The sequence below is a fragment of the Bos mutus genome, chromosome 13, assembly GCF_027580195.1.
Source record: "Bos mutus isolate GX-2022 chromosome 13, NWIPB_WYAK_1.1, whole genome shotgun sequence".
NCBI lineage: Eukaryota > Metazoa > Chordata > Mammalia > Artiodactyla > Bovidae > Bos > Bos mutus.
The window spans coordinates 17,837,057-17,858,436 of NC_091629.1; the positions used below are offsets into that span (position 1 = coordinate 17,837,057).

A 21,380-nucleotide genomic window follows, 5' to 3' on the forward strand; every position below is an offset into this window, starting at 1 on the left:
ACTAGAAACCGGAGCCTCAGAAACACTGTGTTTACTCATCCCGAGAGCTGAGGACAGTTTGGGACGAGGTGGAGCGCTTTTCTCGTAGGTCCCGCGGTCTTGCTGGTGAGACGCTGGGGCTGCTGGGGGGCTTGGCTTCCGGGGCCTCTGGCTTGCAGAAGGTTGGTGACTCAGAGGCCACTGTGCGTGCTGCTGGCCCAGTGCAGCCGGCGCACGGTGGAGGGTGGCCTGGGTGGGGGCAGGAGGGCCCTGTCGGCAGGATGTGAAAATGCACCTCTGGGGGCCTGGCTGACCTCAGACCCACCCACGCTGCAAACTCAGAAGCAGCTTCCAGGGTGAAAGTGCTTTGGTGAGAGAAGGTGGCCTGGTCACCCATCACTTCAATCTGTTAACCAAGTGTTTTCTGTGAGGTAGACTAGTACACGCTAACCATGTTAGTGGGAACGGAGGCCAACATGGGGTTTCCTGCTAACTTGCATCGTTCCGACTGTACGCATTGGCCAACGTCTTTCTAAGAGACACCCATTTCACAGATGAAGAAACTGAGGTCCAAGAAGTGAAACGACTGGCCCCCATTCCATGGTGAATGTGTGTGGGGGGCGCTTGCCACATGCTGGATGCTGTCTACAGCACCTGTGTCAACTCGTTAATTCCCTCCAAAACTGGTACCCTCCCAGGTTAAGAACCAGCATCGCCCACTTTCTGCAGGGCAGGTGCAGAGTGGGTCAAGGCTTGCCTCAAGTCCGTGGCAGGGCCGGGCCGGCTGGACTTGGACCCCGCAGCCTGGCTGCCCGCTGCGTGCTTCCCTGTGGCTCTGCCCGGAGTGTAGGTCCCTCCCCACAGCACTCAGCCTCTGCACCCGGCTGGCCACGGTCACCACCCTCAACATGTATGACCCCAGACACAGACAGGCCACACTGGTGAGGTCAGGGTGGGAGGGGAAGGGGGCTGTTGGCCAGAGGAACCGGGCCGCAGTTGAGGCTGGCTGTGTGCAGAGAGGCTGGGTGCATGGCAGAGAGAGGCGGCTTCGCTGGGGCAGAGCCACGTGGCACATGGGTGTGTGTGGCGCTGGGGAGCATGCCGGGGCCCCACAGCGCCTGCTTCTTGCTCACACCCGTGAGCTCACTTGCCCTGACCGTGACCCCGGGTGCCATGCTGGCAGACGCCTGCCATGGGGGCGCATGCAGAGATATCAGAGTGGAGGTCTTGGGCGGAGCAGCTGTCGTAACAGAATTCCAGAGACTGGAAAGGCCCACCTCCAAACATCATTGCACTGGGGGTCCGGGCTTCCACATGGCAAGCTGGGGGACACAGTTGGGTCCCCAGCATGAACTGTGCTGCCCCAAGCAAGGTGAAGGTTTGATCGAGGGGCCTGAGTCAGGAGTTAGGGTTCTATTCATGTGTCCTGGGAGAGTTACGGTATCTGAGGGACACCTGGGCTGATGTCACACACACAGTCCTCGCCGGGCACTCCAAGTGCTCTGTGAGGTGCCAGCCGTCCATGCCAGGCCCGGGGCTGTGACTCTCGCTGGGAAAAGTTTAGGGTCTGGTCCCTGCTTGGTCCAGGCAGCCAGTGGCTTCTTGGCCTGCACAGGGTGGCTGGGGAGCCCGGGGCCCAGGTGTACCTCGGGGTCACCCAGCTCCTTGGCCCCACCCACCCTCCTCCTCCTCCTCCTCCCCCCATCCCCTCCCCCTCCTCCCCGCCCCCCTCCTCCCCCACCTCCCCAGGCGGGTGGCGGGCAGGCTGTCAGGGGGGCTCCACGGTGTGGGCTCGCCAGGTGCATGGGAGACAGCACTCGCTGGACGGACAGTGAGGTCCATCAGTTCTTACACCAAACTGGGCTGAGGGCCTTGAGAGGGAGACAGATGTGGCTGAAAACTTTCGGGGGCCAATTTCAGGATCAAACACCTAAGCCTGATGGAGCATGAAGTGGCCAGGATGCCTCCCTGGGCAGATGGGCTTAGGTCGGGCTCTGGAAACACATGGATAAATGTAAGGGTGTCCTTCTTGTTGGGGGGTGGGGAGTGGGCTGTGTGGTCAGCGGGTCATGACACGTGGCAGGACACAGAACAGTCTGGAAGGTGAACTGATGGAAGGATAAGGTGGAGATGAGACAGGGTGAGTCAGCAAATAGCCAGTGAGTCCTTTCTAAGCAGCAGGAGCCATGCTGGTTTTCGAAGGAAAGGTGGTATGAGGCAGGCCTGGACTTCTTCTCAGAGGCCTCGAGGGACTTCTGTGTGCTCGTGACACGAGGAACAGAGCTCAGGACGGAGCGGCCTCTTGTTGCCCCGCGCTTCCCTGCTCACCCACGTGGCCTGTCTGACCCGCCTCAGTCCCCTCCCCCACACAGGCAAGGCTAAGGACACACATCCTCACAGAAATGCTTGGCTAATCCCTCTGACCTCCAAAGACAAAGCTGGCTTTCCAAACAATTAGGTATTTATTTTATCATCTCATTTGTGGTTGCAGACTGAGCTGTGGGTTTGGGTCACTCTCTCCCAAATCTCAGCTGGTTGGAGTAACGAGTGCTTCTCTTTTGCTTCTGTTTTGTTTTTGTTTTAAAGGCAACGGCCCACGGTGCAATGCATGCTTTGTGGCTGATGCCGCTCGGCAGAGCTCTGGGGCCAAGGCCATGATAAAGTGGCAGGGGATGAGGAGGCAAGCGTGGTTTGTTCAGAATGCTTTCCTGCCTGTGGTTGCTACCTTAGAAGCCGTGCGGTTGCTTGATAGGAGAGGTGCCTCTTAGCTGCGTGTAATCGGAAGAAATTCTGCTGAATTGGAGGAAAGGACGGGGCAGAAGAGCTCAGCTCAGCTCAGGTCTCAGTTGATACAGTTGGTTGGTGCCTCCCTGGTAGGGCTGCGTAGCTTAGAGAGAGGCTGAGTTTCTCTAGCTTAGAGAAAGTTTCTCCCTAGATGGTAAGTTGGTGTGTAATCATGGAAAAAGCGGGGATGGAGAAAACAGTATCGCATTCTGTACTGGTTGGGAGGGACCCCGGACTTTCCGTTATAAAATCATTAAACTGAACGTTCCCAAGACCAGTCTGCCTCGAGAGCCCCATGCAGAGGAGCCTGGCAGGCCACAGTCCATGGGGTCGCAGACTCGGATACGACTTAATGACTAAACCACCACCAGGACCAGTCTGGGCTTCCCTGGTGGCTCAGTGATAGAGAACCTGCCCACCAATGCAGAAGACACAGCTTCAATCCCTGGGTTGGAAAGAGCCCTGGAGAAGGAAGTATCAACCACTCCAGTATTCTTGCCTGGGAAATTCCCTGGAGAGAGGAGCCTGGAGGGCTACAGTCCCTGGGGTCACAAAGAGTTGGAAACGACTTAAGTGACTCAGCCCCCACCAAGAGCAGCCTGCCTCCTCTGACGCAGAGGTACAGAGGCCTTCCCACTGAACGCCATCCCCTTCAGACGTGTGCTGTGCTCTCAGGAGGCTGGGAGCTTGGTGTAGAACTTGCCAGGTGACAGAGGGAGTTTGTGTTTTATCTGCTGACACCCTGCACTTTCATGTTAATTATCTCTGATAATCAATGAACCATTCCTAATCCATATCCTAAATCCACGAGACTAGCAGGACAGTTCACTGATTTATGCCAAGGACTGGAAAAATGCCCATCACTCTACTGGTCCTCAGTGGTAGCCTCATAGAAGACCGCAAAAGAGGGGCAGCGACTGGGGACCAGCGGCCTCTTTCCCTGCCTTTGGGCGGGTTTCCAGGTGTCGCTGAGGGAGCGTGTCGTAACTCTAAATGCTGCCTTCTCTCTCCGTGTCCACGTTACTAACAGCTGACCAATGGCTGGACTTCGTCTTTAGCCATGTAGGGAAACAGAGCTGTGTTCTTGGTTACTGGGGAGGACGGAATGGGCTAACCTGTCTCCCTTACAGCTTTTTCTCATCCTTCCGTCTTTCTTCTTTACTGTCTGTGTGGCTGAGCTGATGAACATCTGCCTGTGACTAAGGCAGCTCCGTCTCCCAGCAGTGTCTCCAAGGAGGCGTCCTGATCCCTGCTGTGTGGGAAACGGAGGCCCAGGCAGAGGCTGTGGGCTTCACATCACGTTGCCTGAGTGCTCTCGTGCCGTGCTGCTGCAAAACTGCATTATCACCCGTCCCCAGGGCAGCTCGATGATCTCACACGTGTGAGAAGTCCTGATCTAGGACTAGCACCCGCGGAGCCAGGACAGTTCCTGGATGGCCCCCTCCATCCTTCTCCGCTTCAGTAACGTGACCTGAGAAGTGGCCAGCAGAGTCCCAGCCCCCAGAGATAACTGAGGAGGAAGTAAGGGGCATGGGCAGCCCCCTGCAGAGTGGGAGGGCTGTGGTCAAGGTCTGGGCTGAGTTGAAACAGGCCCCACCTCTGGCTCCTGGTGCCTGCCTTCCACCAGGCAGTGGACGATCTAAGGTGAAAATTCGTAACTGAACCGGAAGCTGCACCTCAAAAGTCTGCAATCGAGCCGATCAGTGTGATGTTTTATGAACTCTCTGAACTCTGGACAGGGGGAGGGGCATGGAGCTGGAGCAGCCCTGGGCTCCTGGGGGACCCGCTGCTGGTGCGGGGGTTTCACCTTGATTCAAAAGTGCAGCTCCAAGGGTGTGACCTTGGACACGTACATGGTACCGGTCCCCACTAAGTGCAGCTTGAACGGTTGCTGTTGTTCAGTCGCTAAGTCGTGTCCGACTCTTTTGTGACCCCGTGGACTGTAGCTCACCAGGCCCCTCTGTCCATGGGATTTCGCAGGCAAGGATACTGAAATGGGTTGCCATTTCCTTCTCCAGGAATCTTCCCGACCCAGGGATCAAACCCGTGTCTCCTGCATTGGCAGGCAGATTCTTTACTGCTGGGCCATCAGGGAAGCCCAGTTGAATTGGTGGGTAAAGTGCAAACATCTAGGCCATGTTAGCACCTTGGAGCCATTTTTTCCCAGGAGCAACCACCAAGGCCATATGTTGTGCCTTAAATGCCAAGAGGACCAGCTGGGTTGGGGGAAGGACCAGGAATCCCAAACAGAGGCACGGAGACGGGGGAGGGCCAGTGCTGGGGGCCAGACGAGAGGTGGGGGAGGCTGTTAGTTTTGGGTAGACTTTGAGGGCAGATCCAGGAGCATCTGCATCTGGAGAGGATGTGGGCTGTGACCGAGATTGACCCGAACGACCGGAAGGAGGGCGGGTACGTTTCCTACGATGGAAGGAGTGGAGCGGGGTACCGGGGGCGATGGTGGTGACGATCAGGAGACAGGTTTTGACTGTGACGTTTTGAATGGCTCGTGGGAAGTTTGACATCTAAGTCAGACGTTCAGGGCTGAGGTCTGGGCTGAAAACAGTCCTTGGGTCATTTTAAGGCCCTGAGTGGTGAACGGGCAGACAGCCTCTGCCTTGGGTTTGGAACCAGCCAGCATGTAGCGGCAGAGACAGGAGATACGGTGAGGGAGCCGCCTGTGGGCTTTTCTGCTTCAGGAGAGGGCCTGGAATCCGTGGTCCACACTGTTCACAGCCACTACAGAGGAGGAGAGGGGAGACAAGCAGCAGCCTGTGCCTAACCCAGCCAGTCCCCATCAGGCCAGCCCTGCCTGGAGCCCAGCACATGGGACTGCCTGGACCTGCAGACGAGATCTCACTACCGCGTGTCCTGTGCCTTGCGGATGAGCACGCGGGGCGCTCGTGCCTTTCTGAGAGACTGTCCGGGTTTACCTAAGCACACAAATAAGGCTACATCTAGGCAGGGGCGAGGTCATCCCTGCAAGAAGCTAATCCCAGGAAATACTTCTGAATCAGGCACTCAAAACGCACCCTGGTCTTCTAATTCAGCCACTTTAAAGGGGGATTGAGAAAACCGGTACTTTGAAAGCTGTAGGCATGCAACAGCTACAGAGCGGGGAAGTGAGACTGGAACGGACCTGAACGCCTGTAACATACACAGCTCCCGCCTCCTCTAAGCACCTTCAGTTGGGCAGGGGCTATAAAGATAGTAACTTGTCAACCAGAGAAAAACAGGAAGAAAGTGTACAGTGGTGAGAATTTGCATGCCCACTGAGGCTGTCTCTCTCTTGCGGAGGAAGCAGGGGTCAAATGTAGCGTAGGCAGAAAAGCCTGAAGGAGGCTGGCTGCATTTTGAGTAGCTGCCTCATCAGATTCTGATTTTCTGATCTGCCAGTGTTCTCTCTTTAGCTGGCCATGATTTGAAATTGCATGGCATTCCGGCAGTACAGTCATTTTGTCTCGCTTTAAAGAAAAAAGACAAAAAAACACTACCCTTATCTTTGCTGATGAACTTTGATTTCAGAGATTCCTGTTTCTTTGTACCAAGTCCCTCATCTCGGTGATACTACCCTGGTTTGGGGTGAATTCTGGCACAGGTGTTAAGACCATACAGAATTGGGGCTTAAACTATGGCCAGAGGGTTGAGTTCTATTCTGGGTTCTGAGAGGCCCTGGGTCAACAGCTACTCATTAAATGCATAATATTAGCATGAGTTGGAAGTGTAATAGAGGTCGAAGGTGATTTTTTTTTTTTCTCAAAAATGGTTTTGCAAATCTTTTTCAGAGCTGATAGACACACACCTTAGCTGGATACAAAACATATTATGAAACAGAATGACTGTGATCTTTGATCCGAGAAATCAAAGTTAAAGGTAATTGATATCTTCTGCCTTTCCTTTTGTTTTCCAGCTGTGTGTTTCCTTACCTTGATTTTTTTTTTTTTAATTAAAGGAAAACTCTACCACCTGAGGGCCCTCTCATTTTCCAGCATTTCCTGCTCTTGAGGGCTAGATCCCACCACCCCCAGGGGACATAGCTGAGAGTCTCCAAGGCTGGAGCCAGTGGCTGGGTGGGGCGTAGGGGGTGGCTACGCGGCGTGGGGTGCCTGCATGCTCTCCCAGGGGACCCAGCACCCTCTTCCAGGGAGGAGGCAGCAGAGCTGGGTCCCAGCCTTTGGAAGCTCTGCTCCTGCCCTGAGTCAGCTCCCTGGCAGTTTTGTACCCCGTGCGTGGTGTCTGCAGTGAGGGAAGGTGTTCTCCGTCAGTGGTGGGGCGTTCTGCATTGGGGAACGAGAGAGGGGGCAGGCAGATCAGAAACCTCTGGAGGCACCCAGTACTTGGGTCCTCTCCAGTCCTGTCGTCAACGCAAAGCTCCACCTCCCCCCAGGGGCCTTCTTACCTGCTTAGGAAGGGGTTAACCCACCACTCGACTTCTGGATATGAAACCAGGCTCTGGACCTAGGCTAGAGCTGGGTGTGGTTTTCCCACTGAGCTCAGGAGATCCCCACCCCCAACTCTGGAATCTGGGCCTGTGCAGAGGAGCCCAGGTGACCGCACTGGGAGCAGGAGGCTCGGGGGTAGAGACAGTGCCTTTCCCTTCCCCTTGCCCTTCCCGTGCCTCAGCTGCCACTGCTGCCATCTACTCCCCTGCAGCTGGTTAGAATCCGGGAGCACGTGCCGTGCCCAGCACATGGTGAGTGCTCGCCAGAGGCCAGCCGGTGCCAGTATTTCTGGCTTATGTGCCTCTTGATGTTCTACTGGGCTGTGACTTTATAAACACAGTATTGACCGGAGACGTATTACAGCCACAGGCGTTAGTTTCTGTAGAAATCCCCTGGTCAATGATGTGTTAATTGTCCATCTGTCAGTGACAGCGGGTTCACTCCATCACAGGCCAGACCCAGAGGCCTCGGTAGCATCACACGCCCCACGCTGAAAACCCAGTAAAAATAACTATCCAGTGTCACCTCCGTCAGCACACACAGCGGAGCTGACGTCTCAAACCCTGTTTCCCAGAGGAGGATGCCCACTGAGATGTACCAAAACTTCCCAACAGCAGCATGAACCTTAGCAGGGCGGCGGGTTTCCCAGCACATTCCCCACCAGTGACTCTCAAACACCATCGACAGTGGAAAGGCAACATTAACACCAGTGACCCTTGACTGACACCCAGCAGGGACTAAGAGTCCCACCCGCGAAGTCTGCGTCCGGGGGCCAGGATGACAAAGATGCAGCTGAACGATCGGTGCTCAGACCCAGCCAGTTATCAAAGAGCCTCTTGAACGCGCTTCTTCCCTCCCTGATGTTAGAACTTGGCAATGCTTGTGACCTCGCGGGGGCCTGGGACCGCTGGCAGGCTGCCTCTGCTCTGCATGGCCTCAGAGGGGACTTACCATCACGTAACTCTTCAGACCCCACCCACGGCTTTGGGCTACAGGCCTCGTCAAGGGGGTTTTTGTCCTTTCCACTGAGCTTCTGAAGCCTGGCCCTTCTAGAAAGCTGTTCTCCAGCTCTCAGTGCCTCCAGAGCCCGTGGGGATGGCTGGGAGGGGAGAAAAGGCTGCGGAGGCACTTAGCAAGTGAAAATCTCTGTGAAACCCCAGTCATGGGAAGCCGAGGGGTGTGACATTCCATGCTGGCAACGGCCCCCTTTCCACCGGCTCGTGGGGCAGTCGGGCTTGGTGCTCAGGACACAGCAGGAGCTGTGGAGTTCACACCTGGCCTTCAGAGTGGCTTTTCCTGAGCACAGCTAGGGCAAGAGGGGGAAAATATCCAGAGAGTACATCACGGGCCTTCTGGTTCGGCCGCCCTGATGTCCAGCCATCTCACTGGCGCCGTTCGGGCCCCGTGGGGAGAAGAGCAGCCAGCACAGGCGCAGGCCCCCAGGGGGCTGACCGCCCGTTAGCGCACCCTGCTCCGCAAGCAAAACGCGCAGACTCGGCCTCTGGCCTCGAGCGCGCCACCTCCCTGCTCTGGGAACCACTCTCTGACTGCCCTGGGCTCTCGAGGGCCCGCACACAGTCTGACCAGACTTGGGAAAACATGCCTGAGGTTTGGGAGAGAAACAGGATGAGGCCCGTCCCCTCCTTCCCGGTGCTTCTTTCTCAGGGGATTAAGTTCCAAAATCAGCAGTTAAAGGGAAGAAAGCCTAGAATAGTCAAAATTCCCTGGAAAGTCTTAAGTGGCACCTCTGGTCTATCTGTGTGGGTTTCTGTGTGCAACTCTGAGTGGCCATTCTCCAGCAAGCTGAAGCTGGAGAACCTCCGAGCTCGGTCAGGAGAAGGAAGTCAGCATGCAGGTGTCTGGGCCCGCAAGTGAACCGGAAAATTCCTGGGGCGGAGTGGGATGCTAGCAGAAATTGGTTTCAAGAAATTTAACACTAATCAACCCAGAGTTGTTTAATGAACAATACTAGTAAAAGGCATTGATTCCCCCGACTGGCACCCCTGAAAAGCAGGGAAAGAAAACACACTCTGCTTTCCTTTTCTTCCTTACCGTTGGTGTGTTTACTAAAGCTGGGGAACTCTCTCTCAGGCCAAATGCGGCCCCCGGCCTATTTCGTTAAAGTTTTATTGGCACACAGCCATGCCCATTTGCTCACGTATTATGTGGCTGCTTTCATATTGCCCTTTTTTTTTTTTTTTTTTTAAAGCAGAGCTGAGGTGTTGAGTAAGGGGCTATAATAAAGCTGAAAATATTTTTATCTGGCCCTTTATAGAAAAAGTTTGTTAACCCTGCTATGTTCGTTTTATGTCTGTAGCCATTAGGATTGTTATTGTGGTATCTCTTTATATATGAATGACCTTTGTCATGTAACCTGCAAACATGACCTATTTCTTTTATGGAGTTTTAAAGAAAAATGTATAATTTTTATATACTTACATATAAGTAAGTATATCTTACATCTGTCTGTCTTTTCTTTCTGGTTTCAGCCCTGGGTGTCACTTTTAGAAGTCACCCTGAGGTTGTAGCCGTGTTCGACATCCGTGTTTTCATCATGGCCCCTCTCTATAAGGGTAACAAAAGGTCAGGGGTGCTTGTGGCAGACTGAACACTGCTGGCCTCAATTCTGTTCTGAGAAAGTGATTCTCAGTGACCACCTTAACCACTCAGCACACGCGCCTCTGCTCATTCAGCTAGCAGAGGCTGCCCTGGTCTTTCCGGACTCATACAAATGATGCTGAGGGTTCCAGGGCCCCAGGAGAAAGCTGATGGCTAGCAAACGTCACAGCACAGTCTCTTTACCCGTAAGGTGAAGCCATATCATTAATGTACAGGTTAATAAAATGGCTGTGGGTTCAATCCTGATCCCTCCCCCTTCACCTGCTATGCCAGGTGACTGCCTGTCTTTCTCCATCTATAAAAGGACGACTGTATCGCTAGGTGTGGTCTGAGAAGTGACTGAGGGCTTGGTGCAGTGTCTGGCACACAGCTCTGAAAAAAAGTGAACAGCTTATATTCTTTAATGGAGAAGCAGCTCCAGGCAAACAACTTACCAACAACCCATTTGTCAGCTGGATAAGAGAAAAACCAGGTGGCCTGGGCTGGTGGTGTGGGGTCCTCATGGTGGGCTAAGTTGCATGCTGCCGTGCACGGCTCAGCGAGCAGACAGGTGACTCGGATAAGGTGGCCCAGGAGGGGCAGAGAGCCTGGAGGACTCAGAGTTTGCTTCTGGAGGGAGTCAGGACCCCAGGGAAGGAACGTAAGGTGGCTTCCGGGCAAAGGCAATACTCAGGAAGGGGAGCAGGAGGGAAGTCAGGATATGGACAGGGAGAGGAGCCATTTGGAGAACTGCCCGTGGCCGGATTTGGGAAGAGGTGGCATGTGATGGGTGCCCAGGATGCTCACTGGAAGAAGGACATACTGATGGCTGACCCGGCAGAGTGGGCTTCCACACTCAGACCTCAAGAGTCCGACTTGGAGCCACATCCCAGTGTGGACAGTGTGTCCTGAGGCTACCGAGCCTCTTGCTAAGCTCTCCTTTCTCATTAATATGTTATTCAGTGCTTCCCAGTACCAGGGCACCTTCACGAGCCCAGGGTGCCGGAGGGGACAAGAAAACAAAAGAGCTAGGATCGTGAACCGCCGGGAGCTGGTGTATGGGGGAGACATGGAGGCTGAGCACCACAGGCAGGGAGGGGGCCCTGCTGATAGTCCCCAGGGCCAGGTGGGGTCACTGCTGATTGTCCCCAGGGCAGGGAGGGGTCACTGCTGATTGTCCCCAGGGCCGGGGCCAAGCCGAGGCCCACAACCCGGCAGAGGCGGGAGGCATGCACCGGGCCTGGGGAGCACGCAGAGCGGAAGCCCGTGGTTGGCTGCGGGGGTGCGGGAGGGCAACAGGAGGCAGGTCACAGTGGGGACTAGACCAGGGGAAACGGGCCCAGGGCAGGGCTCTGGGATAAAAGGGACCTTTAGCACGAGGTGGGGGCTTCCCTGGGGGCTCAGTGGTAAAGAATCCGCCTGTAATGCAGCAGACGTGGGTTCCATCCCTGGGTCTGGAAGATCCCCTGGAGAAGGGAATGGCAACCCACCCCAGTATTCTTGCCTGGGAAATCCCATGGATGGAGGAGCCTGGTGGGCTGCAGTCCATGGGGTCACAAAGAGTTGGGCATGACTTAGCGACTGAACAGCGACAGCAAATCACGCAGTGGGCTGGAGTGAGGAAGGGAGGCTGAGATGGGACAGAGAAGAGGCGGCAGGGCCAAGGGTACATGATGTCAGCTCCCTGCTGACATCATGAGGTCCGTCCAGAGGCAGGGCAGCGCAGTGGCCCCCCTCCCCTCCCACCCCAGGGCTCGAGGTCGCAGAGGTGGGGCCTCTCAAGTCGGGGTGAGGTGGTCCGGTCGAGACCCGCCTCGAGGAACGTGGAGCCCATGCTTCAGCCAGACCCCCGTGAGGCCACAGCCGCGGGCACCACCCCGCGCCGCTTCAGCCACGGCGGGGGCGGAGCGCTGGGGTTTCCGAAAGGTTCCTCTGCCCAGAGGAGCGGCCGTGGGCCGAGGGGCCCGCCCGCGGGCTGAGGGCCGGGGTGGTCCCTGTCCACCGGGCGGGGGGCTTGGCCGCCCCCCAGCCCCGAGGAGGGAAACGACCCTTCTGGTGAGCGCGGCGCTGCCAGCGGTTCTGCCCAGCCGTTATTTTTAGAAAACTGAGGCCGTGGAGAGTTTCCATTGAGGATTGACTCCTCTCGGCTTCCTAGGTTGAGAAAACAGGAAGCCCTTCAGAATCCGGGCTTTGAAAAGCTTCGTGTGAAGCCGCACCGGGCCCCACCTCCGCCCCTGGCACCGCGCGTTCTCTCCTGCCCCGCGGCCCCGCCCAGGACCCCCAGCCCCTCACGCTTCCCAGAGGCCGGGGAGGGGGGTTGGGGGGCTTCTTCAGCCAGCTCCTGGTTCGGGGCCCCTGGGAGTCAGCTGGCAGCTGGTACACAGTCAGTGCCCAGTTAGAGCTGGTTAGCTGAACACATGAGTTCCTATCAATGGGTCCATTCCTGCACTTGAGAACCAGTTGTCACTCTGATACACTGTGTCACTTTCTCTTAGGACATCTGCACATACTACCCTGCACACCAACATCTGCTGTAACCTGGGGACTGGGATAATTTTGTGTTGTTTCATTTAAGCGTCTCAACAACTGTAGACAGAAGGGCATGTCTATACAATGTGCAGACGGGGAAACTGAGGCACAGAGCAGCTCCATCGCTAAGGTGAGGCTCACCCAGTGAGGGAGTGGCAGAGGTGGCGTCTAGCACCAGCCACCTGGCTCTGGACCCTGAACCCTCGACCTCTCCCTGCACCTGCTCTCAGCACACATCTGAACAACAGGGAGGGTGCCGATTCGCTTCTGCCACAAAGCACAGCCCACTGATGCAAAGCACTGGGCTTCCTGTCCAGCACCAAGCATGGGGGCAATCAGTACCCGTCACAGCCGACAGCTACAGCCACGCAGTGCTGGGCACCTGGCGTCCTGTGAGGCTCCTTCGTGCACATCAGAACCCAACATCCTCACCATTTTGAAATGCACACACAATAAGGAGTGTCACTCTGTAGAGAAAACCGAGGCTCGGGGAGGTGAGGGCACGCAGCCCGCTCAGTGAGAGAGCTGAGGGTTAGACCCGGCTCATTCGGCAACAGAGCAGAGTGCATGTGCTCTCTCCTTATTCTGGGCAGTGCACTCTTCCCGGCAGGGGTTTTCCAGGGAAAAGCACCCTGAACCTAGGAGGGCCGGTGTGACCACGGAGGGACTCTGGACCCATCTGAACACTTAGCCCTCGCTGCTCATCTCCCATCTCTATAGTTTCAGGATAAGACTTGAGATAAGAAAACGAAGCAGAAGGAGCCTGTGGGAAGAAATTCAATGCTGGACTGGGAGGGGGGGAGATCCACCTCCCTTTGATGGGATCTGGGGGGTCTGCCCCTGGGGCCAGCCCACACCATCAGCTGCAGTAACCAAGGTGCACACACACAGATTAAGGCGGTGCACAGCCCTGCCTGGTGTCTGGGCTGCCTGTGACGGCAACTCTTCCCCAAGAACGCTGAAGGCAGGCTTTCGTAATCGCCACTATTCCAGACCTTCCTGTCCTGATTCTAGGAGCCGGTGCCTCAGAGAAGCGGGGAGAAGGGGAGAGGAGGGCTAGTTCCTTGACGCTAGTGGGTGCCATCGCCTTCTTGGTTCCCTGCTGATTCCCCAGTCTCCTGGGGCAGGGGGTAATGGAACTTTCCAGGGTCCCTGGAGGATGCTGGTACTTGAGAAGGCTCATAGTGTGACCCGGGAGGAGGGGTGAAGGGGTGGAATTCCTGCTTGTGCTGAAGAGATGGAGGTTTTGTTTGCACTGACGCCTGGTCCTGGTGGGGGCTCCGCCCACTCTCCTTTTAAAGGCCCCTCTTCAGAGCTGTAGGTTTTGTGGGTCAAGCTGTGTTTTGGTCACAGAGTGGGTGTTTTCTGGATGTCCTAGTAACAGACAGAGTTTGGTATAAGTAGAGCACCTCAGTGCATTCAATAAAAAGGAGACTGTGTTCCCTAAATCATGCCCCGTGGCCCACCTCCATTCTGCCACCACAATTTTTAAGTTACCATTTGCGCAGTTTTCACTAACAAACCCATCCACAAAATGGCATCATTTCAGGGGGTGGGGGGGGTCACAATGTGGGAAGGCATTTCTTATGTTAAAAGCTGTCGAATGTATTATCGCAAAGCACAAAAACCTGTTTTAAAAAACAGCCCGCTTGAATTAGGTTCTAGAAAGCTGAGCACATTCGTGTTTCTCCTGCCATCTCACTTGCTCCTCCTCTTTCTTTTGTAGTCAATGAGATCATCAGGAAGGAGTTTTCAGGACCTCCCGTCCGAAATCAAACGTAGAAGTCATTCGTACGACACCGTCCACATCGCTGACCCGGAGCCTCCCAGGCCCCCTCGCCCTCCACCCTAGCATCCACCCTGCCCCAGGGCTGCGGGCAGGGCCAAGTGCCCGCTGAAAGCTGACCTTCATTCCCGAGCTCGCCGCCTCTCTCTCTGCATCCCGGGTCTTGCTCTGAATCCCAAAGAGCATCTCCGTTGACTTTGACGGTGTCCCATCCAAGCCTTAAGTGCCTGCTGACCCCAGATACATTCTGATCAAGACCGCCCGCTGGAACAGAAGATGGGGGCGTGGCAACTGAACCCCAGCCTTCGCCTTCACTTTCTCGGGTCACCAATATGACTCTTGTACCTTTTGAAGGAAAGGAGGTTCTCCCACAGAGCAACCAAAGGAACGTGGCCTAGCTGACAGGCTGGAGAGAAACAGAGAACTCGGCCCATGCTCACCTAGCAGTCACATGGGCCTCACTGTGGATGGGCCACAGCTCAAGCTTGGTTTTTAGATTTTCTGCTTCTGAAGCAAAAAAAAAAAACAAACCCAATCTGGCTTATACAAGCTCACCTGTTAAAACTTCTTGGCCTTAAGTTATGACATGTGTCTGTTTCCCCCCAACTTTCTCTGCTTTCAAAAAGCTGGCTGGACGGGGGCCTTCTCGGCCAGCTGCCTTCCCCCCCTGCACGGGACTGGTGGGCGTCACCCCAGCTGCAGGGTGAGCACCGTCCACTGCGGCCGGACAAGCTTCACAGCTCTCTGCTCTTCCCACTTACTTTTCTCCAACAGCCCAAGTGATTTTCCATAATGTAGTTAAGAAGAATCTCAAGCATGTGCATTGAATTTTGAGAAGGAATGGCAGAAGGGCTGAAGCAATCCACTCCCCCCTAAAAAATAGCCATGCAGGTATCTTTGTTAAGTGAAGTGTGGTCATTGGCGGGTCCAAGTGTTTCAGTGGGTGGGTTCCTCCAGGAAGAAGGCTGAATCCCCTGTCCGGCCTAGACTCAAAGTGGGACACAAGCTCAGGATTTGGCTCCAGAGTTCGATGGTTACCTTTGCCTGGACCCACTGAAACCCGCCCCCTCCCTCACCCCCAAAGACCCATCTACATTAGCTGCTTCATCCAGCAAGAAAGTGACCTAAATGGAAGCAAACCCACTCCCTGCACAGCCCTCAATTTGAATGCACTCAGCTCAGACCACTGAAAAGGGGTGCGCAGCGTATCCCCCCCACCCTGTTTATCTCTGCAGAGTGCACCCACCAGAGTCTGTCTCCCCTAGAGCAATTTTTGCAAACAAATAAAACCCTCCAAGTTCTTAGCAGGTGAGTTTTTAATCACACAGATGTTTGTTTACACTAATTGCAGAGACCCCAGGACAAGCCAGGGATTCCTTTTCAGATGTTAATTGTTTCTCCCCAGGCGGCATGGAGTGTAAATACTCCTAACAGTCTTCAAAAGGCTTTGCTCAGGCCTTCTGCCTCGTAGAACTGATAATCACTTTGAGACGGGTGGCAGTTAAGGGTTCCCCGTGGGTTTTCTAAGTTTTGGCTTTGTCGTCAAGTCTCCCCAGAGAGAGAAAACCTTTTGACAGCTGGACCAGAACTCAGGACCTGGTGACCTGGGCCTGCTGTGTGTGGGGCTCCAGAGAAAGCAGAATGCCTCTGCAGCCACCTGTCTGCACCCTTTCAGTCAGGACCTAGCATTTCTTTTCCCCCAAGGAGGGGGACTTTTCCACCCACCCCAAGCAGAGTTCAGCAAAATTCTTTTCAACAAACAGAGTGTCAGTAAGAAGCTGACCGCCATTGCAGGATGCAAACTTCCTGGGATGCAAACTTCTTCCTCGTTGATAAAAAGTTCCTTATCTAAGCAGCTTTACCCAAAGAACTCTCCAGCAATACTGACTTCACGGGGAAGGGGCTCGAGCATTTGGTGAGCAATCTATTCTCACTTGACCTGGCTGGGAGCCTTTTTTTTTTTTGCACGTGAGGGAATTTGGCCTTTCCTCGGTTACCTGAATGTTCTACCCAAGTGCCTTCCTGCTGTTGTGGCAAAGTCGCTCAGCTGCATTGTGCATGGGGTGAAAAAGGACTAATGCGTTTCCCATCACTATTCTAACCATGTTAGTGCAAAGGGCCTCCTAGTAGCTCAGATTTCTCTACGTATAGATGTATGTGCTTGTGTCTGTAAGACACAAACCCTTTTTTTTCTAAGACATCCTAGCTGGGTATTATAGGAAGCACTTTCATAAACAGCTATACCAAATAACAAAGCAAAGAGAAACAAAAGCATTAGATTCGAGATGTAAACAGGCCAGAGGACGTGTAACAGGGCGTGACGGCAATCAAGAAAGTTTCGTCAGTGACAGAGGCCGGGGGAAGTTTTGCCGAGTAAACCGTTCATGGGATATTTTCAGTGTGGGAAGAGGCAGTAGGGCCTCAGAGAGAGAGAGGAGGAGGATGTGTAAACTGTCAGGATGGGTGTGTTGCACGTGTGTTAGAAGGATCTGGTAGGTGGAGGTTTGCACTTGCTACATCCAAGGTTGTGTAAATAGATAACCCTTCCAACAGCAATCTGCCCTGCTGCTGAATGTAGTATATTTCCAAAGTTTGCGAGTCTTCCTGTACTGTACAAAAAACTGCTGCTTGATAATATATAATGGCAACCCCAAATTAATGAGTATGGTATTAAATTTTATTTTCTTATCTGTATTTTTATGCTTTGTATCTGTCCTCAAAATATCACATCCTTGTTGGAATTAGAAAATATTTATAAGTGGTTAAAAATCTTTTTCAAATGTCTCTTTTTACATATCTGTTGAGGATTTTTTTTTTCTTGAGAGAGGGGATGTATTCTTGAAGATGTGTTACTCCTTCCAGGAGAACAAAACAAAAAAAGCCCACCTCAGAGCCCGTCTCCTGTCTCCTGGAAGAAGCCACGTCCAAAGGCAGGGGAGGGGTGGCTTCGTGGGAGGCGGAGGCACCTGTGTGCTGCGGGCGGACGCTGCCAGCTTCAGCTCTGAGCCGCCTTCTTGTCACTGAGACCTGGGAAGTGTCTCGGGCCCCAGTAAGTGACCCAGGAGGTGATTCTGAGGTGATAGAACTGCCTGTGTTGTAACGGGGAGTCTAAAAAGGCTCACGTCCACGGAACAGAAGCGCAGGCTGCGGCTTACTGAGCTGATTCCATCCTGGTAGACAGACACGTCACCCAAGGGACGCCCAGAGTTCTCCAGCAGAGACGCCACCCCGACCAATCGAGGCGACTCCTTCTAAGAACGGGACGCACAGACGAAGCCTTTCTTGTTTACATCCAGTGGTCAAGCCATCCCTCTCAGGAAGCCAGCCTTGGCCAGCGTGGGAGCTGTCGTGTGCAGACAGATCGGAAGCCGATGTGTTCTCATTTGTCACTCTGGACTAAAGGGAGGCTTGAGTTTGTTTATTTTCATGTCAAACCCTTTCCAAGTGCTTTTTATTTTGTTCAGAATTGAAAGAATGTCAGGGTCTGGTTAACAACTGTTTGCTTTACGTTTACAAGAGGCATGGGGTTGTGACATTTTTGACAAGCTGGGGTAAACCTTCCTGAACTCAGTCTTGGAGGGCCAGCCCCTTGGGGGTACCCAACACATCTTAACCCTGGGTCTTGGGCATTAAATCTCATGGAGCCAAACCAGCCAATGCAAGTGGTTTTCCTGCATTCCAGCTGATTGCCTAAGAAAAAGAAGCGTCACATGAAACTCCTCCCAAACATCAGTTTCTCTCAGTTTTCATTAGTGTCTTGAGTTACAGCCAACACCACTGTCTTAACCCTGTTTGAATACAAACTTTCCTGGTGGCTGGTGAGCTAGCTGTGCTCCCTAAGCCAGCTCTCCTCTCAAAAATACAAGCTGGGGTGTTGAGTGCTGGAAAAAAGGATTAAAACCCTGCCTTTAAGCGGCTGCTGGCCAATTAGAATAAACTCCGCCTACTTAGTTCAGGCTTTAGATGCAAATAATGCGATCAGCAGGTGCTCTCAGCAAGCTGACTGACCTGAACCCACGGAGGCTGCGGTTGGGACAAGCTGAGCACCTGACACACAGCTTGTCAAAGAGCCTCACTCCCCGCTATTGCCTCTAGCGTCCTCAGAGGGGAGAAGATGTGGACAACATCCTTGTTAACTCTCCAACAAACAATAAGTCTCTCTCCTGGGGTGGTGCTGGAAGGTTTAAAGATTCTGAAAATCTTGACTGTTAAGATAAGTTTGAATACATCACATTCCCATGCAAAACGTTTTTAATCTCCAGTTTAATGTAGTTTATTTTTGCTATATGTAAAGTATTTTTATACGGCTTGTATCATGATAGTTTAGCAATAAAACTGTTGAAAGCAACGGCCCCTTGGGTGTGTCTCTTCTCTAGAGCTGCTGCTCAAATACCCTTCCATTTTGAGTTCACGTAACAGCAGGGCCTATTTTGTGTGCGTGCATGAAGCGTGCGTGGCTCTCCTGCTCATCTCAGCCCTGTGAGATCGGCACTTACCCATTTTGCTTCTAACCTCTGACATTATCACTTAAAGAACTACTTATTAGGCTGTGTCAGGTCCTAGTAGCCACGCGCAGGATTTTGGCTGCGTCAGGCGGGATCTTCTGTTGCGGCTCATGGCTCAGCGGTCACAGTGCAGGGCGTGGGGGTCTTAGTTCCCTGACCAGGAATTGAACCCAGGTGCCCACATTGCAGGGCACTTTCTTAACCACTGGTGGTAGTTGGTTTAGTCGCTAAGTCGTGTCCAGCTCTTGCGACCCCATGGACTGGGCATCTTCCAGCCTCCTCTGTCCATGGGATTTTCCAGACAGGAATACTGGAGTGGGTAGCCTTTCCCTTCTCCAGGGGATCTTCCTGATCCAGGAATCGAACCAGGGTCTCCTGCATTGCAGGCGGATTCTTTACCAACTGAGCTATGAGGGAAGAGGGAAATCCTAATCACTTTATATTTACAGATTTGTTATAAAGGATACAACTCTGGAGTAGATGAAGAGATGGAAGAGATGCATAGGGCAAGATTGGAGAAGGGGCTTGAAGCCTCTCTGCCCTCTCTGGGATCATCACCCTCCCTGCCCAGCACTCGATTCACCAACTCAGAAGCTCTCCAAGCCCAGTCCTTTAGAGATTTTTCCTGCAGTTTCATTACGTGTGTGTGATTGATTAAATCACAGGCCATTGGTGAATCTGGGGCTGACAATTCCAACCCTCCAATCATGCCTCCTTCAGCAGCCAGCCCCCTTCCGGCAGCTCTCTAGGGGCCCCCAACCACCAATCATCTCATTAGCATACAAAAGACATTCCTAACTCTCTGGAGAGGGCTTCCCAGGTGGCTCGGTGGTAAAGAATCCACTTGCACTGCAGGAGACCCAGGTTTGATCCCTGGGTCGGGAAGATCCCCTGGAGAAGGAGATGACAACCCACTCAAGTATTCTTGCCTGGGAAATCCCATGGACAGAGGAGCCTGGTGGGCTACAATCCATGGGGTCATAAGAATCAGACACAACCTGGAGACTAAACCACCACCTCCAATGCTCTGGAGATGACGATTTGAGGAGGCTGTGTGGAAGGAACCCTGACCTCTGAATCAGAAGCCCAAGGTGACAGAGCCGTGTGCTCACTCCAGGTCTGTCCTAACCCCCCTGCTCCCCCACTGCAGCTCTGCTATCTTGAGTCTCTGGACCCCTCCAGAAGCAGCATCCAGGTGAACAGATTCACAGCATCCACTTGGGCCAGCTCGCAGGGGGTCCCACAGCTCTTACGTGAACTGGGCTGAGCTGGTCACCTGGAAGGCAAAACGGTCTCCTGCTTGAACAAAATCCCCAAGTTCCCCCAAATTATTTTTTACCATCAAACCCACAAGCAGAATTAGATATTATAAAAACTAGAATTTTCTGGCTGGCTTCCTCTTTATAACAGTTTTTTCTCCTTATAGCTAAAGCATCTATGAAGTTTGGGAAAAAGTTGCTATTGAGAGTCTTAAAGTAATACAGTTCAAAGGTCATCCAACTCTTCAGCGCATCCCCTAAACCCCAGGGGAGCAGGGTCCCTGCCCCAGGCCCTGTGCTTCAGGGACCACTCCACCCCACCACACCCTGCATTTGGGATACCTTCTTGGGGACCTCCCAAGCCCCTGCCAGTGCCTGGGACCAGCTGTTCCACGTGGGTAGGGCATCCTAAGCATACACAGGGTCCTACATGAGTGCGGGTTTGAAAGGCCCCTGGTCCCCCGCTCTGGGGGGGCCATCTCATCCATTTCCTTTGGGGCCCAAGGTTAGCCAGATGTCCCAGAGAGCTCCAGGACCCATACCTATAGGGCCCAGCCAGTTCCCAGAAGAGCTTCCTGGTGAGCAGATTGCTCCTGACAGCCAGCACAGGATTTCTGTTTTTGTGGGATCGTATGGCATTGGGCCAAAAGAACGGGGCTGAAATGTTGATTTGTGTGTGCACGTGCTCAGCTGCTTCAGTTGTGTTTGACTCTTTGCAACCCCATGGACCATAGCCTGCCAGGCTCCTCTGTCCATGGGATTTTCCCAGTGGGAATACTGGAGTGAGTTGCCACGCCTTCCTCCAGGGGATCTTCCTGACCCAAGGAACAAACCCGCGTCTCCTGCATTGCAGGCAGGTTCTTTACCGCTGAGCCACTGGAGAAGCCCATGAAATGTTGATTTGAGTATGACTCATATCACTTATAAATACAAGAGTCCCACAAGAAATATTTTCCAGGAACACCCCCCAACCCACACACTCACCCTAGCAGCAACTCTGCCCCCTCACGATTTTTGCTGTGCCTGTATATACCTGGCTGTCTTTAAATTCACTCACTTTCTGAAGACCTCATGTCCCTTTTCCTGACTAGGACCCAGAATCATCTGAAGCAGAAAACAAAATATACACCTATATAGATAACACTATATGACTGTTTAAAAAATAAATCTGTTCTACATTTATGTGAGCTACGCTTGGTAAACAAATTCAGCCTGTGCCTCAGTTTCCCCAGATGTAAAATGAAAATAAGAATAGTCCCCATTTCACAGAGCTTAATACATGTTAACTATTGATACATCTACTAGTTAAAATGTTGGGAAACTAATAGTCAAAGCTGGGCTTCAATTCCCCAATATCTGGCAGGAAGCATTCAGAGCTTTGACGACAGGTCTTAAATTTTTCTAACTGGATAGCTAGTTAGCCAACTAGTTAACTAGTTAAAGCTGCAATCTTGAACTTATCCAACTTTCAAATCCTGAAACAATAAGGAAACACACCCTG

The 21,380-nt window shown here is 53.3% G+C and overlaps 1 protein-coding gene across 5 annotated transcripts in view; it reads left to right on the forward strand.

Moving 5' to 3' along the window:
* The window catches only part of NFATC2 (nuclear factor of activated T cells 2), a 160,424-nt gene extending 141,851 nt beyond the window's left edge, over window positions 1-18,573 (forward strand). For 2 of the 5 annotated variants that reach the window (XM_070381032.1, XM_070381033.1), the window contains exon 10: window positions 14,056-18,558. In XM_070381032.1, coding sequence (XP_070237133.1) covers window positions 14,056-14,111 — 56 coding nt within the window. In that variant the 3' untranslated portion in view covers window positions 14,112-18,558. Of the gene's footprint in view, window positions 1-6,545; window positions 6,634-14,055 lie in introns of all 5 variants that reach the window. The other 3 variants (XM_070381030.1, XM_070381031.1, XM_070381029.1) reach the window with 3 other exon arrangements.
* Window positions 18,574-21,380: the final 2,807 nt, after the last annotated feature.